This window comes from Acipenser ruthenus, chromosome 1 (assembly GCF_902713425.1).
Source record: "Acipenser ruthenus chromosome 1, fAciRut3.2 maternal haplotype, whole genome shotgun sequence".
In the NCBI taxonomy this organism is placed as follows: Eukaryota; Metazoa; Chordata; class Actinopteri; order Acipenseriformes; family Acipenseridae; genus Acipenser; species Acipenser ruthenus.
Window position 1 is genome coordinate 58,743,432 of NC_081189.1, and position 23,073 is coordinate 58,766,504.

The 23,073-nt window shown below is 39.0% G+C and overlaps 1 protein-coding gene across 4 annotated transcripts; it reads right to left on the reverse strand.

The window, feature by feature from the left end:
- Window positions 1-1,340: 1,340 nt before the first annotated feature.
- Window positions 1,341-21,341, reverse strand: LOC117420982 (ubiquitin carboxyl-terminal hydrolase 46). Of its 4 annotated transcripts, none has more exons than XM_059026613.1 (9): window positions 20,928-21,341; window positions 16,934-17,014; window positions 15,669-15,846; window positions 7,725-7,957; window positions 7,237-7,313; window positions 6,943-7,026; window positions 5,689-5,886; window positions 3,658-3,736; window positions 1,341-2,381 (listed from the first exon to the last, which is right to left on the reverse strand). In XM_059026613.1, exons 1-9 carry the CDS (start codon window positions 20,961-20,963, stop codon window positions 2,280-2,282), a joined length of 1,068 nt encoding a protein of 355 aa, XP_058882596.1. In that variant the 5' UTR covers window positions 20,964-21,341; the 3' UTR covers window positions 1,341-2,279. The 4 variants fall into 4 exon arrangements, with proteins under 4 accessions (XP_058882596.1, XP_033890697.2, XP_058882588.1 ...); XM_034034806.3 differs by having other exon boundaries at window positions 15,669-15,882; window positions 20,928-21,340; XM_059026605.1 differs by lacking the exon at window positions 20,928-21,341 and adding an exon at window positions 19,187-19,294 and having other exon boundaries at window positions 15,669-15,882.
- Window positions 21,342-23,073: the final 1,732 nt, after the last annotated feature.

Here is a 23,073-nt window from a genome sequence, read left to right on the forward strand (position 1 = left end):
ACAAATAAAGGGCACAGATTACCACTCTTCTGCAGCCATTAACGGTTCCTGGTCCCTCAAACCCCAGGCCTGGATTCACTTTTACTTGCTCCTTTAACCTTTGAAAGACAATCTATTTCAAATGACATTGCTAGGTTATCCAAAAACAGGAAATACAAAAGTATTTTTTTTTCACTTTTACAAAACTAAAACGTTGCTATCACAATTATACACAAAAAACAGAACATATCTGTCAAACAATATCTATACAATATGACCTTCAAGAACGCTGAAGAAAATAAATCTGCAACATTGTGTGTGTATATATATACACACACACACAGTGTATATATATATATATATATATATATATATATATATATATATATATATATATATATATATATATTGAAATAGTTTTTTGTTCTCTCAAAAATTCAGATATTATCAGGTATTTTTGGATATGTGCTTGAGAGCTGTTGTGCCCACCTGAGGCCTTTTTGTTTCTTTTACACAGTATAGGGTGTGTTAAGTCACTTGTTATGCCAGAGTACTTGTATGTGCCATACTGTAATGCAATGAAACTTGGCAGATTTCCAGGAGGGTACGGCTCGCACCTTGTTCAATGTGACTATTTATTTCAGTAATGGCTTGTGCTCTTGGGATGACATTACCACTGCAGAACGTAGCAAAACCACAGAAAATGCTAACAGCATCATGAGTGCTTTCAAAGCTCTTTTACAGGCTGTTTTAAAGCATCTCCATGTACCGTGATGCAAGCACACACGGTCTTCTGTCGCAACCTGCCAAGTCAGCTGCTTACCTTACTCCCGACAGCCAAGTTTATAGTCCAAGCTGCCCACTATACAAGGGCAAAATACAGTTTTAGTTGTTCTTGTTTTGAGGGAGGTTGATTGTGTTCTTATCAGTACAAAGTTTGCAGATTAAATTGCAGATTTAAATATATATATTAAAAACAAGCAATTACACACATGAAATGCTTGTTATTTCTATGGTCTCTAAAGAAAAGGTCTGTAGCATTGCAAAATAATGCAATGCCATGAGAATAGACATTGCCTTTAGAGGTGAAAAAAAACAACAAAATGCCATCATCACATGACCATCACAGTAAAACCATCACTGTACCTACTGAAGGTTCCCCCACTGCACTGCATAACCCTGTTTGTTAAAACGTAAATAAAAAATAGGCCAATGCCTACCAATAAACACAATAAAAACTGAATCTTAATTGTTGACAATGATTTGTGTTGTTTGTTTCTAGAAATCTTACGATTGCACTTTTCCAGAGGCAATGATTTTTTAACAGTCTATTTACATGAGAAATACTCTTTCAATCACAATTTCTAAATTAAAAATACTTTATTGCAGACTAGAACTCACATGGCTACTTAATACAATGTCACGAGTCCGACGCCTACTGTTAACCTGAGTCAGTCTTGAACATTTTGGCAAGGAGCGGCAACATGTGTAATGAGAATAATCTTCAGGGTAGTAGAAAGTGTAGTGTGTACTTTGTCCACTACATAAACAGCATTGTCTTGCCCATTACACCCAAGCACTGAATATTTCACTGCCAAACTTAATAAAAATAAATAAAAACCCATTAAGCACTGAGATAATCACAGTTTTAAGTTGTTGTACACACACACACACACACACGGGTATTTTGCTTTTCACCTAATATCTAGATTACAAAAAATAATTGCTTAGGCATTTATATTTAAAATGTGGTAGTTTATACTTGTATTTTATTTACTGTTATGTAATAAAGCAGAATACAACTATATGTTGATCAGTATTATTTATATATAAAATACATTACGCAATTGTGTTCTTTTTTCCTGTGGATTTGGTTCATAGGCAGGATTCAATCAAGACAAATGTTATTGGATACTAATTATTTTGAAACCACTACCTATATACATTTGAGCAAGCTTGCCAAATTCTCTTCAGCAAGTCTAGGTTTAGTTTTGATCTGAAAGCATTATATCTTAAGATAAAGTGCTTTTTTTCCTATAAAATTGGATGAACTTGATCTTTTCTCGTTAATCCTAAACTCAGAACAGATAAAGTGACCGCATGATTAAAGCTCTGGATAATGTAAAGAATGCCTCATATGTGTGAATCATACCAAGCACGGGTATTCTGCCATTGATTACTCACTGGTGCAGCAGCCCACCTACAGCTAGTGAACATTGTCACTATTATCAGATATCCTCTTAATAGGGATGGGGAAGGGCCGCAAACGTTCCTCATTTTTAGTCTACTAAACTGCTAATTCATTCTCTCGATTGGTAAAATAAAATGTATCCAGACTCAGAGTTTTTGGAAATGTCAGAGGTTAGACCATAGAATTCTTCAATAGCCTGGGCGTCGATTTTCTGTGAAAACAAACAAGAAAAGGCTAAATTAAGACAATGCCTTCTCTTGATGTCGGTTCAGTATACCAGTTGCCTGCTTTACTACTACATATATTATTATTATTATTATTATTTATTTCTTAGCAGACGCCCTTATCCAGGGCGACTTACAATTGTTACAAGATATCACATTATTTTTACATACAATTACCCATTTATACAGTTGGGTTTTTACTGGAGCAATCTAGGTAAAGTACCTTGCTCAAGGGTACAACAGCAGTGTCCCCGACCGGGGATTGAACCCATGACCCTCGAGTTAAGAGTCCAGAGCCTTAACCACTACTCCACACTGCAACCACTCCTTACTCCTTGCTTGCCAACCTGTTCTGGAGCTATTCTTAGTATAAATAGTGCACACATATAATTAAACTAAATACAGTTTATAATCAAATAATTATTTAACGATAGCACCACTTGACAGTGATAAGTCAGTTTAACAATTTAATTTAAATGGAAGAATTATATATGTTGACATTGTGTAATGTATACATGTCTTAGTGTATTACAATGCTTCACGCTAGCTTCAGTTGTGTCACTTAACAGGTGCTACAGACATTGTGTAATACTGTTTTGGTTGTATCCATGGTTGAAGAGAAAGTGTTTAAGCTGTAGTATAAAATAAACCAGACACCTTTAATAGGGGTTTAAATCCAGATGGAAGATGCATCAGAAAAAGTTTAAACATTTTCTATCTTTCCTGTATTAACTGTGCTGAATGAAGACAGATCTGACTTTCAACGTGCAGATATAGCATGGGCAAAGTAATGCTGCTTTTTGTAGACAACCCTATTTTTTTGTAACTGTGCAAACTACTCGAGAGTACTTAAGAAAACTTGGTTGTTTGCTTCTGTTTTTTTTTTTTTTTTTTTTTTTAATTAACAGACATTTATCCTCTTTCAAAAAATAGGAGTTAATTTAAGACTGGACTAAACACTTTGAAAATATGGCCTAAAGGCATCTATTCAATTGATCTTAAGAGGTGGATTTAAACACGGCCATGGTGATCACGTGTGCACCAAGGTTATGAACATCAAATATCTACCAATGCATGTGTACCAAGGTTATGAACATCAAATATCTAACAGTGTCTCAATAGTGCTTTCTAGTCTGTAAAAATATGTAGCCCATACCAAGGACTTCAGTATTTAGATCTGCCACCTTTTGGATTGACTAAATAGACCCCAAAAGCATGTATTAGGAAAACTATAGCAAGGTACAGTACCTTTGTCATACTAACCTCTACAATGTCATCGTCAAACAACAGCCAAAACCCATGACTTTTCACTATGGTAATGTAGTGCCCTCTGTTAGGACCGCTGCAAAAGAATGGAAGAAAAAAATGGATACTGGAGAAAGTGGATGCATTCATTGTGTGCTCCCAGCAATTAAGAGTACATGCGCAGTATTCCATCTGCTCTTTCAAGACACAGGCTTTGTCAAGGAGTAGCTCAACAAGCAAGGCTGGTACAACTATCATTTAGATTATCTATGGCTTTCACAATAGATCAGTGGGCTTTATCGGTCCTTTTGTGTAAAAGGTCTTTCTTTATATTGTTTTCTATGGTGTAATACCCAAGCTAAGGAAAATGTAGATTTCCACTAAAGGTAGTTGAAAATTATATCTCTTGGCCATAGGGAGAAGAAAAGGATTCACTTTCTGTAGATTTATTTCTTAATTTGTTGTCATGAATTAGTTAATACAGTCTCAGGGTTGCAAACACTCTGACCTCACTTCCCAAACAGTCCACTACTAAAAAAATGTGCTGAGCTAGAAATTTAGCAATTTCCTACCATGTTCCACATGAAATCCAGTGCAAACACAGATTAAGCATCTTATTTATAAATATTATGTCTCTTGGGTCTGATATATAAGCTACCAGCTATGCCCCCATGGAAAACATTTAGCCACCTAAGTGCCTCTGTCTATTCCAGTATAAGATGAACCACACTCCTAATAAAGAGCCTATAATCTGCTCACCTACCATGTACATCATGTTTTGAAATTAACATTTCTATCTATCCTGGAACAAAACCAACACATTTCTAAATTCAATCAACCCCTAAAGTGGTTGATGATTTTTTTTTCCCTACCAGTCATAAAGCTAGGATAACTTAAGGTCTAGCTGACATGAATAATTGTATTTGCTGGTAGAAAACATTTATATTAGTTAGCTTATTGTATGGTTAATTGCTTGAATTACTCCAGTGCTAGCAGGTATCATTGTAAGAAATATCATTTGGAGTGTCCCTGTAACAAAGTGCCTTTGTCAAGGTTAATATATGGATTGGTATAGGTCTCAGGATTTATGGTCTAATACCGACAGCTGAACGTGAGAATATTAAAGATGTACTGAGTCCTTGGGATGGCCTCAACTAGAACTAAGATTGTGACTCAAAAGAGCCTGTTTGCTCTCCACCACAGTGCTTCTGAAATACAATCTATATGAAACTCGATTTTAGGTACTGAAGCAAAAAGAAACAAACTTTTTTTATTTTGAAGCCATATAAAAGGTATTCCTGATTTGTTATATAATATTGTTAAAACTGGCCTGGAAACAACTTTCAAACAGCAAAAGCTGTCAAAGTTCAGATACTGTGCTGCCAAGACGCATTCCCGACTACATTTCAGGACTAGGCATTGGCATTGCGGAGTAGACAGAAACACAGAAATACTCCTACCCCCACAAATAATATACAAAGAAAAATGTGCCCGATATAAAATTTTAAAAAAGACAGAAGTTCAAGATTCTGTTACTCTGGACTGCTTTTGCTCAAACAACCCACCCTTTTGTAGATACATTTTCCACAATAAAGAAATCACACTAACAAGGCAAATGTCTGCAACAATTGAACTAAAAATGGAGTAAGATAGCTAGTTCTTTGTTGGCTGCTCAGTGTTTTGAAATTGACCAGTTGCTTTGTTATGATGTTGTTATGAATTGCTAGCAGATTAATGTAGTTCCCATGGAATCTGAAGAGCAACCGCACTGGCTGCACACTGTGCAAGCTCCCTACAAAGCTTGGCTAATGCACGGCAGTCCTGTTAAAGCACCTCAATTACAATTGTGGGGCATTAACAGGACAATTGACAACTGTGTGGTGTACTGAGGACTGAAGGACTCCATCGAAGTAATTTCACTTGTGGCTTTAGCCCAGGCTTCCAAATGAGAAAGGTTAGTTGATTAATTTGGCTGTGGCATTTTTTTTATGATACACAGTTATGTATATGGCAAGTGCTCTGTGAGCTTTCAAACTTTCAACAGCATACCTTCCACAATGGACAACAACAGCTACGAGATCATACATGCGATCCAAATTGACAGCATCGCCTGAAGTGTTGAAGAGGCGTAACTCCAAAGGAAACACCACGCGGTAGGAGAGCTTGGTGTATCGGTGCAGCTGCTCCATGTACTTGAACCTCTTGAGGTGCAGAGCCAGAATCATCGGCAGCTTCTTCACTCGCATCCTGCACCATTGTAAAAACAAACATGGCATGTCAGGATTAACTCCTCCACTAAAAGTACACACCAAACTACAGCAACAGTCACTATCTAAATAATTCAGTATAGCTTTTCTGTTTATCAAGGGACAAAAATCTGACTTTGATGCAAATAGGCACATTGAAGATTACAAAGTAGTCCATTTGACATAGAATATCATATAGGCTGATATCCATTCTACAAGAGGTCAGAGCAGCTACCCACGAGTGGGCTTACTGACCACTGAGCTTGACTGGGTGAATATCAGCTTGTATCTTGCACAGAACCCTAAACTATATTGTTATTATAATATATATATATAGGGCTTCTAGCTTTCGGTCTTTATTTTCCATCTCTGCCTCCCTTTAAACCCTAATTATTAGTTGTTAAGCCTCAACTGAATACCAGATTGTTTAAATTAGCAACGCACTACTAGAAACCAACGCAGTGGAAATTAAGAAGCTGAATTCGGCGATTAGAGCCACAACGAAATGCAGGTTCAAATAGAATCAGGTGAGATCAATGCACGTCGTTTGTTAACTCAATCAAGATATGAGGGTAAAAAGAAACAGCTTCCTTTGGTAATTAGTGTTTGATTAAGACAGTGAATCGGCTCAAAATATGTTTAAAGGGACATCACGTGATCAAAAATAAAACCTGAAAACTAGAAGCCCTAATTATATACTTTTAAAAAATCCAATCATATCCATATCAGGGTATACTCTATATTACAAACTCCTAGCAATACCCCATTTTGCAAATTCACTTTGCTCCTCTGTCTCACTGACTTTCCACCTGAAACATAACCTACATTTACTTTGCAGAAGGATTTTCTTTCGTTACTGTGCCAAACCGGGATCAATATAAAAGACAATTGTTAATTGTTTAAATAAACATAACATAGTCTGTAATACTTGAAAGTGAGATGTCTCAAAGCCAGCATACTATTTCCTATCTTGTTTTAACACAGCATTCTCTGATCGTCAGAAATCTACAGCCAAGTTTCTCCCAGTAGTGCTCCTCTTGTCCTGGTGCAGACTGACCTTTTCTGTGCTTCCTGCTTACTGCAGCACATTTCACAGTAGTACTTGTATTCACTGCATAGTGTTTCTGTGTTGCTGAAATCCCTGTAAAAGATCACTTTAAATTAAAATTGTAACATTCAGATATTAAAATTAGGGTGACAGATTACTGTATCATTTCAAACCCCAGTAGAAGAGAATTCAAACTTAAAAGAAAGAAGATATCTGCAGCTTTCATATGAGCAGCAGAACAGAAAATAAAACATAACATGCTGGAGCCAGAACATAATCAGATCCAGTCTCATTTTTTCATACCTCAGACAATGCGTAATTGATGTGTTCTGCTCCACATCAACCGAAAGGTCAAGGAAATCCTCATCTTTGCTGCTTACCTACAGGGAGCAACACAGATTTATTGTTACTACACAGCTCAAAAGAAATGTACACATTAAAACTTTGATAAAAAAGAAATAAAAGCTTATTCATTTGTAATGAAACAACTTATTTCTGCTAAACACCCCTAACACCCCTACCATTTTCAGCAGTCAAATGCAGGCATGAAGTAACTAGAATGGGGTGTTTTCGTGAATAAACGCAAAGCATCCTCATGGGCCTAAGGTAAAGAGAACGATAGAACGTATTGTAAATATGAAAAAGTAAAAGTCAGTTGATGTCAATAAAAGAAAGGATTTCACTCAATTCTACCCTAAGCCACTTCTCCTTTATGTGCCAAAGATCTGTAATAGAATACGAGTACAAGGTATCAAGTAAATCATATGGAACTGGGTTTGTAAAGAACTCACTGTTTCACAGTTCAGGCACCGTGTCTCGTTGGTCAGTGTCCCCTGAAAGATGTCGTGCACCCAGGTGGGTTCGATCTTGTTGCTCTCCTCCACGTCGCTGGTGGTGCTGCCGTTCTTCAGCTTCCCGTTTTGTTTCTCCTGTGTCGTCTCCTCCTGCAGGATATCTGCCACCGTGTTCAGCAGGTAGTTCAGGAACTCGTGGGCGTCCTGCTGCATGTAATTATCAAAGAGATCTACAATAGGGAGAACCGAGAGGATCAAAAACCTTTCCAAGGAAGCCTAATGTATTGTAAAGATTTTTTTTTTTTTAAATTTTATTTTATTTTATTTATTTATGATTGTCGTTTTCCCTCCCAAAACTTTAAACTGCTCCTGTTCGCACGCGGTGTAGCCAATCAAAAAAATAATAATAATAATAATAATAATAATAATTTAGCAGACGCCTTTATCTAAGGCGACTTAGAGGGACTAGGGTGTGTGAACAATGCATCAGCTGCAGAGTCACTTACAACTACGTCTCACCCGAAAGACGGAGCATAAGGAGGTTAAGTGACTTGCTCAGGGTCACACAATGAGTCAGTGACTGAGGTGGGATTTGAACGGGGACCTCCTGGTTACAAGCCCATTTCTTTAACCAATCAACATGAAATTTAGCAGGTATCATCCTATGTAGATTACATATGGCCAAGATGGCAGCCTGATGCATTTTTTGGGAAAAACCTTTCAAAATCTTCTTGGGAACCAGTAAACCGATTGATCTGAAACTTTGCGTATCTCATCAGCAACCAAACCCGCTTCAAGTTTGTGAAGCAGAAGTTGCTGCGATACATTTTACTATCAAAATGGCTGCCACCAAATCCGCCAAAACACACCCAAATATATCAAACTGCTTCTGTTTGCAAACCGTTTAACCAACTAACTCCTAACTTGGTAGGCGTCATCCTGGGGACAATGTAATTCAAATATGGCAAAATTGTGTTCTTTCGTAAAAAAACAAGATGGCAGACCAGCTGAACACGGTTTAGTTGCCACTCTCTGTCAGACTGTAAAGGAGGTGGATGGAAAGCATCCAATTCCACAGACTGGTTGACATGAAATACCGAGATAGTCTTCGACAAAAAAAGCAGGATTGGTACGGAGTGTAACCTTTGTCCTGGTTTCTGCAAAAATGAAGCAGGTTTTCGCAATTGAGAATGCCTGCATCTCACTCACCTGCTTTGCGAAGGTGATTGCAAGCAAGAAAGCTGATTTGAGCTATACAAATCTCAGCTCTGCTGAAAGAAGGGCTCAAATGGAAGCTTCATGAGTGCATCAAGCACCACGTTAAGTCTCCAGCGAGGAACAATATCCTTCACCGAGCTCCTTTCAAAAATTGCCCCCGCCAGGAAGTGAGCTCCTGGGGAGACCAAGTCCATTTTTCCATGGCAAGCTGAAATAGCTGCAAGATATACCTTTAAATGTAGAGGAGGATTTCCCCTCATCAAACAGGTCCTGCAAAAATTGCAGTATAACTGCCATGGGACAGGTCACAGGGTTGAAACCCTGAGATAGGCACCACGTCTGAAAGATGCTCCACTTGTACCCGTACTGGGAACGCAGGGACGCTGCTCTGGCATTTTGCAGGGTGTCAATAACCCTATTGGACAGACTCGGATGGCTCAAATGCAGACCTTCAGGGGCCAGACCCAGAGCAGCAGGCTCGACTGGTCGGGATGCCATAAGGTCCCCCGCGCCTGACTGAGCAGGTCACGCCGCTTGAGCAGTCTCAGGAGCTACATTAGGGCTTAAAACCAGAGCCTCCAGGGCCAATAAGGGGCTACTAAGAGCACCTTGGCCCGGTCCTGCCTAATTTTCTCCAGACACAGCTAGGAACTCTCCTTGCCACCCCGGGCAGATGTACTGCCCGCAGTGAGAGAAGGTTCTCGTGTGCCCAGAGCAAAAGCTGTTGTCTCCCTCGAACCTCCTGCAAAAAAATCTGCAAGGCCAGGTAAACTGTCTGCAGCTCGAAAACATTTATGTGGAGACCCTGCCAAGGGGGGTTTCCAGAACCCCTGTGCCCCCCTGCCATTCCACACAGCGCCCCAGCCCAGGCTCGATGCATACACGTTGACGACCTCCCTTCTGGTGACACTGCCCAGCACTACCGAGAAGTCTGAGAAGGCGTGAGCTGGCTCATCGCATGATTTACCATAAGGCCCAACCATTGAAGGTGGCCGGTGACAATTTCTGTGTTGGCGTCTGTCTGTGCTGGAGACTGGGCACAAATATGCCAGTCGTCCAGATAATTGAGCACTCTGATGCCTTTGAGTCCCAGTGGCAACAGAATAGTTTCAATACACTTCGAAAAAGGCACAGGGAGCTAGAGAGAGGCCAAATGTTCCCTGAAAGGCGAACCTCAGGTACATCCCCATAAAACCAGCGCACAGGATGTGCAATGACTGCAATAGCTGTTGCATCGTCTTTCGGCTCAAGTACAGGTTGACCTTCCTGAGGGCAAGGATCGGACCGAAGTCACCATCCCAACTGGGCACTAGGAAGTGCCTGGAGTAGAACCCTTTCTCTCACTGGAGGGAATCTATCAGAGCTTAACTGCAGAGGATATGCTGCCTGACTCCACGTCCTCAGACATGAACACCAGCTCCTGTTTGCCCACCTCCTCAGAGGTGGCAACGGAGAGCACGTCATCCTGTTGCCAATCTGTGCTCGTAGCCCCCTGGGACCCCAAAGAGACAGGCGGGGCCCAAACGTTCACGCAGTAAATCTGCTAGAACCGTTGTTTTATGTTAAACAGCTGCCCAGAGCTTTTCCATCTGCTCTAAGTCCGCCAATCGTTTGGAACGGGGGAAGAGAAGAAGAGGCAGAGGAAGATGAGGAAGACTGTGAAGATGGCTTCCTGCGTGGGCTACTTTCCCGGGTGCGTAGTCCAGTCTCCCTTGGCACAGAGCCATGGGTTGAGGACACAGCCACCTCTCTACCAGAGGGTGATGGAGAAGAGCGTTGTGCAGGAGTGTGGAATGCAGAGTGCACTGTAGAGCTGCGGGAGAGACGTTTCTCAAGTGTGCGCTTAGAGAAATGTGCACAAAAATCGAAGAAACTGAGGTTTGCCAGTACCTCCATGGTGTGCTCTGGCCCCAGGCAGGAACAGCATCTGCTGTGCCTGTCCTCAATAGGCAGACTGGCCTTGCATGTCTCGCAGGGTTAAAACCCAGGCATGATGCAAGCAGCAATCAATGCAGTGTACAGTATACAGATGTACAGGTGCTGCCTCAATCTGCTTATAGATTGCAACCAGGTGAGTAAAGACCCGAACAAGACCAGTTTTGCACTGGACCGGGGGCGTAAGCACTGCTTGGTAGCGGGTCGGTTCGGTAGTGGTTCGGTGACTTTAGCACAGGGTTGGTACAGTACCGTGTCGGTTCGGTGGCACCGGATCGGTACTGGTTCAGTACCGGGACAGTACTGATACTGGTGCGTAGTCACAGTGGGCGGCAATGTACAGGGTTGCCAACCTGTACAAACTACTAGCAAAACCACTCAGTCAGTACCATACATGAGACTGAGGGAGGCCTGCTTGTTAGAAGTACTAGCAGCCTTCGTAATGGTGATGCAAAGCAGTCACCAAAACAGCAGCGAGATACTGTGGATGAGATTGCAAGCAAGCGCAGTGCTGCTGAGCCCAGCAGCTGTACACGTATTTCTGTAAAAAAAAAAAACCCAAAAAATACAAAAGAAAAATATTTCTCCACAGAAAACAACAATACAACAATTACAATTCACAAAATAAACGTCTCGTAATTTTGAAACGAGAATTTAATTTAGCTCCAACCGGAGATATGCAGCCTGGAGGGAGCACAAATTCAGCCGACTTACGTTGCTTGATCCCTGGGAAGGAGCAACTCAAGCTGCTGGCTTCACGCAGGTCACAAGGCCGCTGCGGGACGTAACAAACAACAGGCTGTAGTGCACAATATACGCATAATTACATTTAAAAAACACTACTGCAGTGTAAATTTAATATTGCATAAATTATGTAAAACACAATAATTAGCAGAAACTATAGAGTCATAAGTAACAAGTACTTATCGGATACCAGGCTTCCCTGTCCGTTCACTTCTTAAAAGGAAAAATGGTGCTGAGATCTGTGCGTGCAATCCTTTAAACCCTTGGGGGCGGGCATGACTGCGTCACAGGCTCGGCTGAGCAGCTTAAATATATCTAATTCAGGTTTCGGGTCTTTATGAGGTAAACACCCATTTGGTAATGGTTACATTTCGTACTTGAAAGGGAACAGTGGCTGATGTGTGGTCCTGGATTACTCCTAAACTGTGCCAAAATGGAAACACTGGAACATGAAAAAACAGCCCACATAAATCTAGAACAATTAAAAGGCATTTGCCAATTTCATTTGTCATTTACAATTATTTTCTGTCTTTGTTTCTGCTGTTTATATTTAATAGCTGAAACGGTTTAGACAGCAAGTAGTAATGCCATCTGCAACCAGACATTACACCAAGGTCACAGATTACTCATAGATTTTCATCAAAATTAGTTTAAAAAATGGATTACTGCCAGTCTGCAAAACTAATTGGGTCCCAACGGTTTGGTAACAGCCTGCCGCCGACAGAAATAAATGGGACTGATTTCAAAGCACATTCAATCCAGTGGCAGATGGAATCAAGAAATGAGTCTGTTAAGATAGCCAGACCTGCTGCTATTTCATTTTACAGCTAGGTGCAACATAGATGCAAAGAGGATGAGCTGCTTTGCTGGTGTGTGCAGGCAACACCTGACCACTTCACAACTGAATCCAAATTTATATATATATATATATATATATATTATACAGTACTGTGCCAAAGTTTTAGGCAGGTGTGAAAAAATGCTGTAAAGTAAGAATGCTTTCAAAAATAGACATGTTAATAGTTTACATTTATCAATTAACAAAATGCAAAGTGAGTGAACAGAAGAAAAATCTACATCATATCAATATTTGGTGTGACCACCCTTTGCCTTCAAAACAGCATCAATTCTTCTAGGTACACTTGCACACAGTTTTTGAAGGAACTCGGCAGGTAGGTTGGCCCAAACATCTTGGAGAACTAACCACAGTTCTTCTGTAGATTTAGGCAGCCTCAGTTGCTTCTCTCTCTTCATGTAATCCCAGACAGACTCGATGATGTTGAGATCAGGGCTCTGTGGGGGCCATACCATCACTTCCAGGACTCCTTGTTGTTCTTTACGCTGAAGATAGTTCTTAATGACTTTCGCTGTATGTTTGGGGTCGTTGTCATGCTGCAGAATAAATTTGGGGCCAATCAGATGCCTCCCTGATGGTATTGCATGATGGATAAGTATCTGCCTGTACTTCTCAGCACTGAGGAGACCATTAACTCTGACCAAATCCCCAACTCCATTTGCAGAAATGCAGCCCCAAACTTGCAAGGAACCTCCACCATGCTTCACTGTTGCCTGCAGACACTCATTCGTGTACCGCTCTCCAGCCCTTCGGCGAACAAACTGCCTTCTGCTACAGCCAAATATTTCAAATTTTGACTCATCAGTCCAGAGCACCTGCTGCCATTTTTCTGCACCCTAGTTCCTGTGTTTTCGTGCATAGTTGAGTCGCTTGGCCTTGTTTCCACGTCGGAGGTATGGCTTTTTGGCTTCCATGAAGGCCACTTCTGACCAGACTTCTCCGGACAGTAGATGGGTGTATCAGGGTCCCACTGTTTTCTGCCAATTCCTAGCTGATGGCACTGCTGGACATCTTCCGATTGCGAAGGGAAGTAAGCATGATGTGTCTTTCATCTGCTGCAGTAAGTTTCCTTGGCCGACCACTGCGTCTACGGTCCTCAACGTTGCCCGTTTCTTTGTGCTTCTTCAAAAGAGCTTGGACAGCACATCTGGAAACCACTGTCTGCCTTGAAATTTCTGCCTGGGAGAGACCTTGCTGATGCAGTATAACTACCTTGTGTCTTGTTGCTGTGCTCAGTCTTGCCATGGTGTATGACTTTTGACAGTAAACTGTCTTCAGCAACCTCACCTTGTTAGCTGAGTTTGGCTGTTCCTCACCCAGTTTTATTCCTCCTACACAGCTGTTTCTGTTTCAGTTAATGATTGTGTTTCAACCTACATATTGAATTGATAGCACCTGTCTGGTATAATTGTTTAATCATACACCTGACTATATGCCTACAAAATCCCTGACTTTGTGCAAGTGTACCTAGAAGAATTGATGCTGTTTTGAAGGCAAAGGGTGGTCACACCAAATATGGATTTGATTTAGATTTTTCTTCTGTTCACTCACTTTGCATTTAGTTAATTGATAAATATAATCTATTAACATGTCTATTTTTGAAAGCATTCTTACGTTACAGTATTTTTTCACACCTGCCTAAAACTTTTGCACAGTACTGTATATATATAAATTATGGTGCAACATACTTCTGTACTGAGGACAATTCCAATAGCCCCATCGGGATTAAAACAAAAACAGTGTTTGGTGACAAAAACTTGTATCTGGAAACAACGTATAATCTACTTGGGAGTTAAAAAATATTTTCTTAATAAACAACCTATTTTATAAAGAAAAATATTCTTTGACAAAGAGACCTCAGGCGTGAATTATTACAAGTCTGTTTATTCTTTGAAACAGAAAAAGAAAACAGTTCCAGTCGCAAACATCAAAGCTTCAAAGAAAACAGACACATCTTCCAAACAACAGAACACTCTCACTGAATAAGATATTTATCTTGTGGCAGATGTTGTGTTTACGATGCCCAGCTGTGTCAGACCAGGAACATTAACTTGACAATAAATGTCATACTGATGACATGAAAATACACGCCACAATTACATTTTCTATGTTTTAATTCAGGAGCTGGGCATAGGACTAATAAAATATGCCCTGTATTTTAAACCAACCAATCATAAAAGCATGTAACCAGGGGCAGCTGCTATTCATTGGAAGTTTAATTTTGCTTATATGATTGGTTAAAGCCATGTGCGCTCACACTTTCTGCTGATAATAAATCTGTGAATCTTCTGCAAAGCAAGCGTGCATCTTGAAACTCCAGATGGGACGCTGAAAGTTCACCATTTTCTTTTCATTTATACGTTGCCATGGCAACTGATGAAACTAACTTGAACTACTAGGGACTCTTCTTGTGAACCTGTTTAAAACGTTTGTCAAACCCAGGCAAAAAAGAGTGCCTTGGTTGCAGCAGGACTCATCTTGCCGACAGTGATACCTAACCTTTTAACTTATACCTGCTTTGAACTCTGCATCCTGATAATGCTGCTTATGTTACCACTAAAAACTGTACTGAATGAGACATCTTGCTGAGGAAGGACAATCCAGAGCTTCTACAAGAATCGTATCAGCGATTCTTCACAAAACTTATTTCTTCAAAAGCTAAGAAAGGCCAGATCAAGGAACAACGACCGTCGGGCTGCTGCTGCTGCTTCTGCTTCTTCAGCTGCTGCTTCTTCTTCTTCTTTATAAGACTACTTTATTTCTTCATAAGAGACTCCTGCACATCCCTCCAAGTCATAAAGGAAGGTAGGATAATAAGTGTTTAAATAAAATGTAAATTATATGTGATGTTTCATGGTTCTGAAGTATCCCTCATATATAGTTTTTTTTTAAGCATGTAACTTCTGAATAAACACATTTTTGAATGTTCAAGTAGTCTGTTCTTTCTTTGTCTGTTAAAGAAGCACTATCAAGTATTTAGAGGAATCCAAGGCGTAAAATAAATGATTAAATTGAGCCCTATATTAACAACTACTTAATAACCGTTTATCATGCTTAAAGAAGAACTATATTTTTACTTTAAATATGTGTATCTGTGGTAGACCAATAAAACCCTAGACATAAACATAATTAATAACAATATTTATCTCTCTGTAAAGTAGACCGATCCTGTTGTGCTCGACACTCACCATTCTCTTTCCGTAACCTGGAAATGAATTTCTTGGGAGGAATCACCCCGACCTTCTTCTTCTGCGTGGTGATGCTGTGAAACAGGTCAGCCAGGCACGTGAGCAGGTTCTCTTTCTTCTTCTGCTGGGCCTTGTATGCCAGCACATTCTCCCGGAATGGTCGACAGAAGTACAGCGCCTGCAACACCGAGTTACAGTAGCACGTGTTGCCAAACTGTCACAGAAAAAAAAAAAAAAAAAAAATACTGAAAAAACTAACAAATCTTTCCAAACTCCAGTCTCAAAAGAACCCTAATAATTGACACTTGAAAGGGAAGTTAATTTGTATTCCTTTTATTAATTTTGCAGCTGTCTTAAAGCTAAGCACTAACAAAAATTTGCTCCATAGATTTGCATTTAGAAGCATCAACATATTTAAAGTAATAAAGCAGTCAAACTTCCTGGAGGGCCGCAGTGCATTCGGATTTCCGTTCCACCCAAGCTCTCAATTACTTAATTGGTCTAATTATTTGATTAATTGGACATGTTTAACACATCTCTCCAGGCTTCAGAATATTTCATAGGTAGTGTACTTTGAATCAAGTGCATTTTTAAAATCATCAACTGTAAAAGACCTTGAAAGAATATTACATGTCCAATTGAACAAATAATTAGATAAATTAAGTTAATTGAGAGATTAAGTTGGAATGAAAACCAGAAGACCCTGCGGCCCTTGAGGACTGGAGTTTGACACCCCTGTAATAAAGGAACACTTACTTTGGGAACTTACTATGTTTTTTTTTTGCTGCACTTTTTTTATACTGAAAGCACAATAGAAGTTAGTATTTTGTAGCACTATAAAACTTCTTGTGAAAAACTTTTACCAGCTGCACAGAGACTTGCACTGTACCACCCCCTCCCTCTAAGGTCACAGTGAAAACGAGAACGACTGTATAATGACAGCTTGCCTCTAGACTTGTATGGAGGTACAGTAAGAGAGAACAAGTGTCGTTGCTTAGGGTCACTGTCAGTGATGACGGCTTCTATATGCAAAGCCACAGAATTTACCACGCTTAAAAGGGTATTCATGATTCAAAACATATTTTAAATGTGTTTGTTCACAGTAAGTTTACATGCTATTGTTTAAATTAACAGTTAACCCACTGATTTTGTACAGTTAGAAAACTATTACTCTATCAACACTTCCTAAATAAACCGTGTAAGTGTACGTTTTATCTTGTACAGTAAGCGTACAGTGAGGTTGATCAAAAGTGCCAGTTACTTACATTGACCAATCCGAAGTAGTGTTCATTGATTGGGAACTGCTCGGGACCAATGTCTTTTTCCAGAGCAGAGGCATTGGTGCCCTGTAAGAAAACACAATGAAGTATTTCATACTACAAGGCACTGGTAATTACAATGTTAAAATCCATTCACAGTAAAGTGTATAGTGGGTATAATCTAATTTCACTTTTGTACAGTAACCTACAAACAATAATTGAATGTCACTTCCAGCATTGAAGTTCATTAGCAGAGAAAGACATATTCAACCAAACATAATCCAATGTTTATACTGAATTAGGCTTTCAAGCATAAGTTCTCATTGCACAAATATTTCTAATAGGCAATTTCAACTTTCCTTTGACAAATTATTTTTCCTTCTCTTCAGTTGGAATGTCACTTTGTTGCTTCAATCAACTATCGATCTAGGAGGACTGAAGATCTCTCTCAAGCCAATCGCCAAAAAGGTTGCTTCCAGTACTATATATATGTATATAGTTTTTCATAGTAACTTCCATAACTTGCCTACTTCGGTAATTCTCTTTCCCTTTCTGAATCTTGAACCTTTCTTTGGCACGCAAACTCAATAGCAAGCTGATGAAATATAATGCACTTTTGTACATCTATTAGGGGGTTAAGTGGTTTTGAGCCCTGTTGTACTGCAGTCCAAAATGATGTGACCAATCTTACAATCTCACACTACACAGTCATAGTTGTGTTACTGTGGCCATATCGCGGACAGAAAAAAAGACTAGCCGACTGAAAATGGCAAATTAAGTAATCAAGAGTCTGGTCATGTTTCTTACCCACTGTCATTGCATAATTTACGAATATGGTCAGACAAGAAAGCTAGTACTGTAATGGCCATACTGTGATCGACCATTAAGAACAATAATGGTCTGCAACGATAGCAAATGATAGGATGAACAGGTGGCAAAATGATGGGTCTTTAGAACAGCTGGTTACAGGGACTCACAGATGCTAAATTTGTCAGGCTGAACTAAGAGCCAATTTATACATGTTCAAATAGATACAAAAACTAAATTAGCACTTTGCAAAACAGCTCTCAATGTTGGTTTACATACATTAAATGCAATTAATAAAAACATACTATTTAAATAAATAAATAAATAAATAAATAAACAAACAAACATCAACCTGTTAGCATACTAAAGCAGTCAATTGCTAAACTAACATTTTAAATGATCACGCAGTGGGTGAACCACCTGCCTTTTATTAAGCATGGTACCCAGAGGTACAATTCTTGAAACAGTTTATAATTAATAAAGCAATTAATAAAAATACCTAAACTAGTAACGAACAAGCACAGCTACTTCTAAAAATCGCAACTACTCATGTAAATGACATGCCATAACCCTGTACTGGCCTATACAAAGGCCAGTTATATATATATATACCACTACTACTGTACTACATACCAGTAACATCTAGGGGTAGCCCCCTCTTACCCAGTGACTCCATAAAACCCATTGGAACACATTTCCATTGTCCCTGTAACTCTCCTGCCAGGAGACCTAGCTAGCATGCAACATTATTTACTGTATTATAAAATGGAAGATCTTGATTAATGCAAGAGCTCCCATTAAACTATAAATTGATTTCAAGATGTGGTCACTGTACTGTAAATTATTCTTAGAACCTGCATTTCTGTATAGAATGCTCAGTGCATGAGCACTAAACAGAAGACCAAGTGTAATGAACCATTTCATAAAACCATTTCACCATTTCACAATAGGTGACCGGGCTATATTCAGTTATATGAAAGAACAAGGCTACAGCTAAGCAAAACATCTTGCTACCACTGTGGTTTTAAATCTTAATTAACCTAATTTATAATTCAAGCAAGCCCACTGTTTTGTAGATACCCCATTATGTCTACTTGCATGTCAGCAGCACTGACTATTTATTTATTTATTTTTTTACTCAACAGCATTGTGAGGAGTAAAGATTATAACACTTTAAAGTATTGGTTTAGGTGGGTCTGTGCACCATGTATATATTTCAAAGTCAAGTGAAGCCTAAAATAATAATACTGGGGTAGTCTATCTACTTGGTGATACTCAACAGCCTAAATCAAAAATCTATGTAACTTTTACAACTATATTATTATTATTTATTTCTTAGCTGACGCCCTTATCCAGGGCGACTTATAATTGTTACAAGATATCACATTATTTTTACATACAATTACCCATTTATACAGTTGGGTTTTTACTGGAGCAATCTAGGTAAAGTACCTTGCTCAAGGGTACAGCAGCAGTGTCGCCCATCTGGGATTGAACCCACAAACCTCCGGTCAAGAGTCCAGAGTCCTAACCACTACTCCACACTGCTTCCCTGTAAAATTCAAAAGATTCCCAAGTGAAAACCTCTTTGCATAACCAATAAGCCAGAACTCATGCAAGTCGGTCAAATCTGCTATCTAGAATCCGAGAGCATTATCTATACACTATAGTAGTTATACCTTCTGAAATAATTCCATGACTCTTACTTGTCATGCTCTTACTGAAAATTTGCTATGCAGGGCTCATATGTGCTGTACTGAAAGAAACACTTTATTTTCATTGCAAAAAATATATCTGGTACCACTACTAGATTAGAAAAAGCTTGGTTTGCACACCTGACTTCCATGCAGTCTTGCAATTCCTTGATCATTTCACCCTTTAATGCCTTCTTTACTGTCATTAACCCACCAACTGCTCCTAATGACTGACACGATTTAATCCAGAATATGCTGCACAAGTCAAATGACCTTGGAAGTGCATGCTAACAGAGAGCTGTAACCTAGCATGGCACCCGGTTTATTTAAAGAAAAATGAAACAACATGTTTTCTATGGCATGTACTTATTTCAAAACTTAACATGAAACCAACGGCAAATGCAATTGAGGATAATACAACTGCCATGGTGACCAGCAAGTAACCTCACGAAGTTTGCCAATATTTTTATCCTGAAAATAACAGAGTGCTGAAGTGTGGCTTTGCTTACACTATACTGTCAAATAAATGGCATTTTGCAAAAGCATTATATTATCCAGACTACAGTTGCAATTACATTGCATCCCCAAGACCTAAAAAGCACTTTTGGCACAACTGTCTTGAAGTGACTATACAATTTAGTGTTTCTTATATTGCTGTTTCCCCCCTTTTAAAGTACCGTAGTGTCATACAAAAATGGATTCGCCATAACAAGCTAGTGTTTTACTGTTGAATAATCCACAGAAAAAAATGCTGTGGTGACTCACAAGTGGAGTAGAACCACAAGTACATCCAATTTCACAATAAATGGGTTTCTGTAATGGTGGGGTTTTTGGTCTGAACAGGGTCTGCATGGGGACTGAACAGGGACATTCAGACTTTGAAATTACTAGGTGCCATAAATGTGAGACATGAGGCACCTGCTAAATCTGCACTTACCAGCTCATGAATAGGGCTACTCTGAGTCTGCGTGCTATTATAGATGTTTTCATGCAGCTATTTATGCTTAAACTCCTGATCATTTAAGTACTAGACTGAAGGTGGTTCTGAAACCCAAGGCTGCTGCGAGTTTGCTGTATGCATGTACAGATTACCCTATTATTTTCCCTACACGGCATCAACTCAAGTGCAACAAAACTGGTAAAATCACTTACAACAAAGAGAAAATTGAAGATAAAACGTTACTTTAAATCTAAAACTCGAATGCAAGTTTAAAATCAAAACAAGAAAAACGAATAATAATAATAATAATAATAATAATAATAATAATAATAATAATAATAATTCTTATTTATTGAGTGCCCGTGAATAAATTGGCGGTTGGTGTGCAATTCATTATCAACATTCACAGGTTTCTTAGGGCCTGTGCGTGGTTCTTTTCATTGGCATCACCGATGTGATGATGGTACTGTAGTACCAAACATTAAGCGAAAAAATCAGCTTTACACAGCATGACATTACATTGCATAAGTTTTGTCCCGTCTTTATATCGTTCACTTACCATGTTACAAATGGAGGCGATATTTCTGACAGTCATTTAAAGTGTCTCCCACACCGCCATCTTTATAAAATAAACATGATATATAAAGAAAACAGGAGGATCCTGGTGTGGAGAAATGCCGTTTGCAAGCCAGGGGTCACACTCCATCCCCTGCCCGCAGAACAGCAACACAGTCCTGGTAACACAGAGCAAAACAACCCGGTGTAGGATAATAATGTGTGCAAGTGGCAGACAGCGCAATATCAATCAATAGACTAGCGCCCAGCTCAACATCAACAGTTACAGGTAACACTGATAAATTGTAACCTTTAAGCTATGAAAAATACACCCCCGCCCATATCGGGTAGGTAGGGTCTGTCTATCTTTGCATCTGTGCAAAGATACGGCTTGAGAGACAGCGCAACCCCACAATCAGAGGCCAGGGCGGGGCCATCGTCGTGCTCCTGACCAATCAACTTGACAGCGGAGCAGCAGTTTCACCTTTTAAACTCTTTAAATTACATCAATGTTGCAGGTCGGGGAATTGTTTTTTGTGTGTTATTTTTGCTGATTTAATGTTATAGAAATCAAATGCCCAGTTACCATTGGTTTAAAAGCCTTATACCCCGTTATACTGTATTAGATATTTGAAATTTTCTGTGAAAACAACCATGGGATTCTAAATTCTATAAAAATGCATGTTTTTTGATGAGTTTATGGTGAATAAAGGTAAGGAATAATGGAAAGGTTAAACCTGGGTCAGTTCCAGAATAGAGTTCTAGATTGCAAATTGCCCTTTGATCAGACAAATTCAAGCAATCTGGGATGGTGGGTTGTATTGTATTTTATGGTGAATATTATATTGTGTGTGTGTGTGTATATATATATATATATATATATATATATATATATATATATATATATATATATATATATATATAGTTACGTTTGCAGTATACTGTGTATATTATATACTGTATGTGCATAATTTAATACATTGAAAACATAAACATTATTTTTTTCAACGATTTCCTGATCACAAGTAAAAAAAAAAAAATCTAATTAAGTCAACATGATGTTTTGATTTGTATAGATTCCATTGTATAGTTTCCATGAAATTTAAATATCAGCTTTACAGATAAAACATTTTAATAAAAATGAATTGGCCGGTTACTGGAGTCTGGCAGAAAAGTGAGTTACTTCCCAGCCAAACCAGACTGCAATAAGTCCTTAGAAGTGGATCAGGAAAACCATTATGACAGTGTCTATTAACGCTGCAAACATACAACTCTGAAGGTCGAGCAATTGTTTTGGAAACGGTATAAATATACCTTGTGCTAAACAATGATTTGAATTGTTTTGAAAGCTTTAGTGTAAAAACAGTTGCGCTGTGTGTGTGATTAATAATAATGCGCTTCTAAGTGGAGTTTGTTGATAATAAGAGGATAAAAACGCAAGGGTGTCTCTATGGCAACGCCCTTTTGTTAATGTGCTGGCTTTACAATTATTTTTAGTAGTAGTATTTATTTCTTAGCAGACTGACAGTTGTTATTACTAAATATCACAGTGCACTGTATCACATTACAGAATTGAGAGGAACGGAAGTTCTGTTTCAAATTGAACATTTGCCTGCAAAAATAGGTTTTTTATATAAATATAAAATAAGGTCTGGTATGCGTGGGACTCGAAACTATAACGTGAGGTTTGTTTTATACTTGCGACTGCAACCCAATTTCTGGTCTCAGTCAGTGGTCTTCGACGGTCGAAATGAATCATCTGCACTGCCGCGAGCTGCGTCTTTTTTTTAAAAAAAAAAGTCGTACGGCCTTTTCTTGTGTGTCTGCGACAGCAAAACACACAAGATAGGATGATGTTGAAAAATCCATCACTTGCCCCTAAACTGAATGAATTAAAGCATAAACGAACCTTTGCTAAAATGAATATTGACAATTAAAAATACAATGCGCAGGAAATGGTTGTATAATAAATAATAACAATAATAAATACAATACGACCGTCGGGGACCACTGACTGAGACCAAAAATTGGGTCGCAGTCGGAAGCATAAACCAAGCGTACGTGTTGTTATACTGTCAGTGCTGCACGATTAGTTGAGACAAGTAGTATTTTAAAAGATGAAGTCAGCCAGCTGATAATTCTCGGGACTT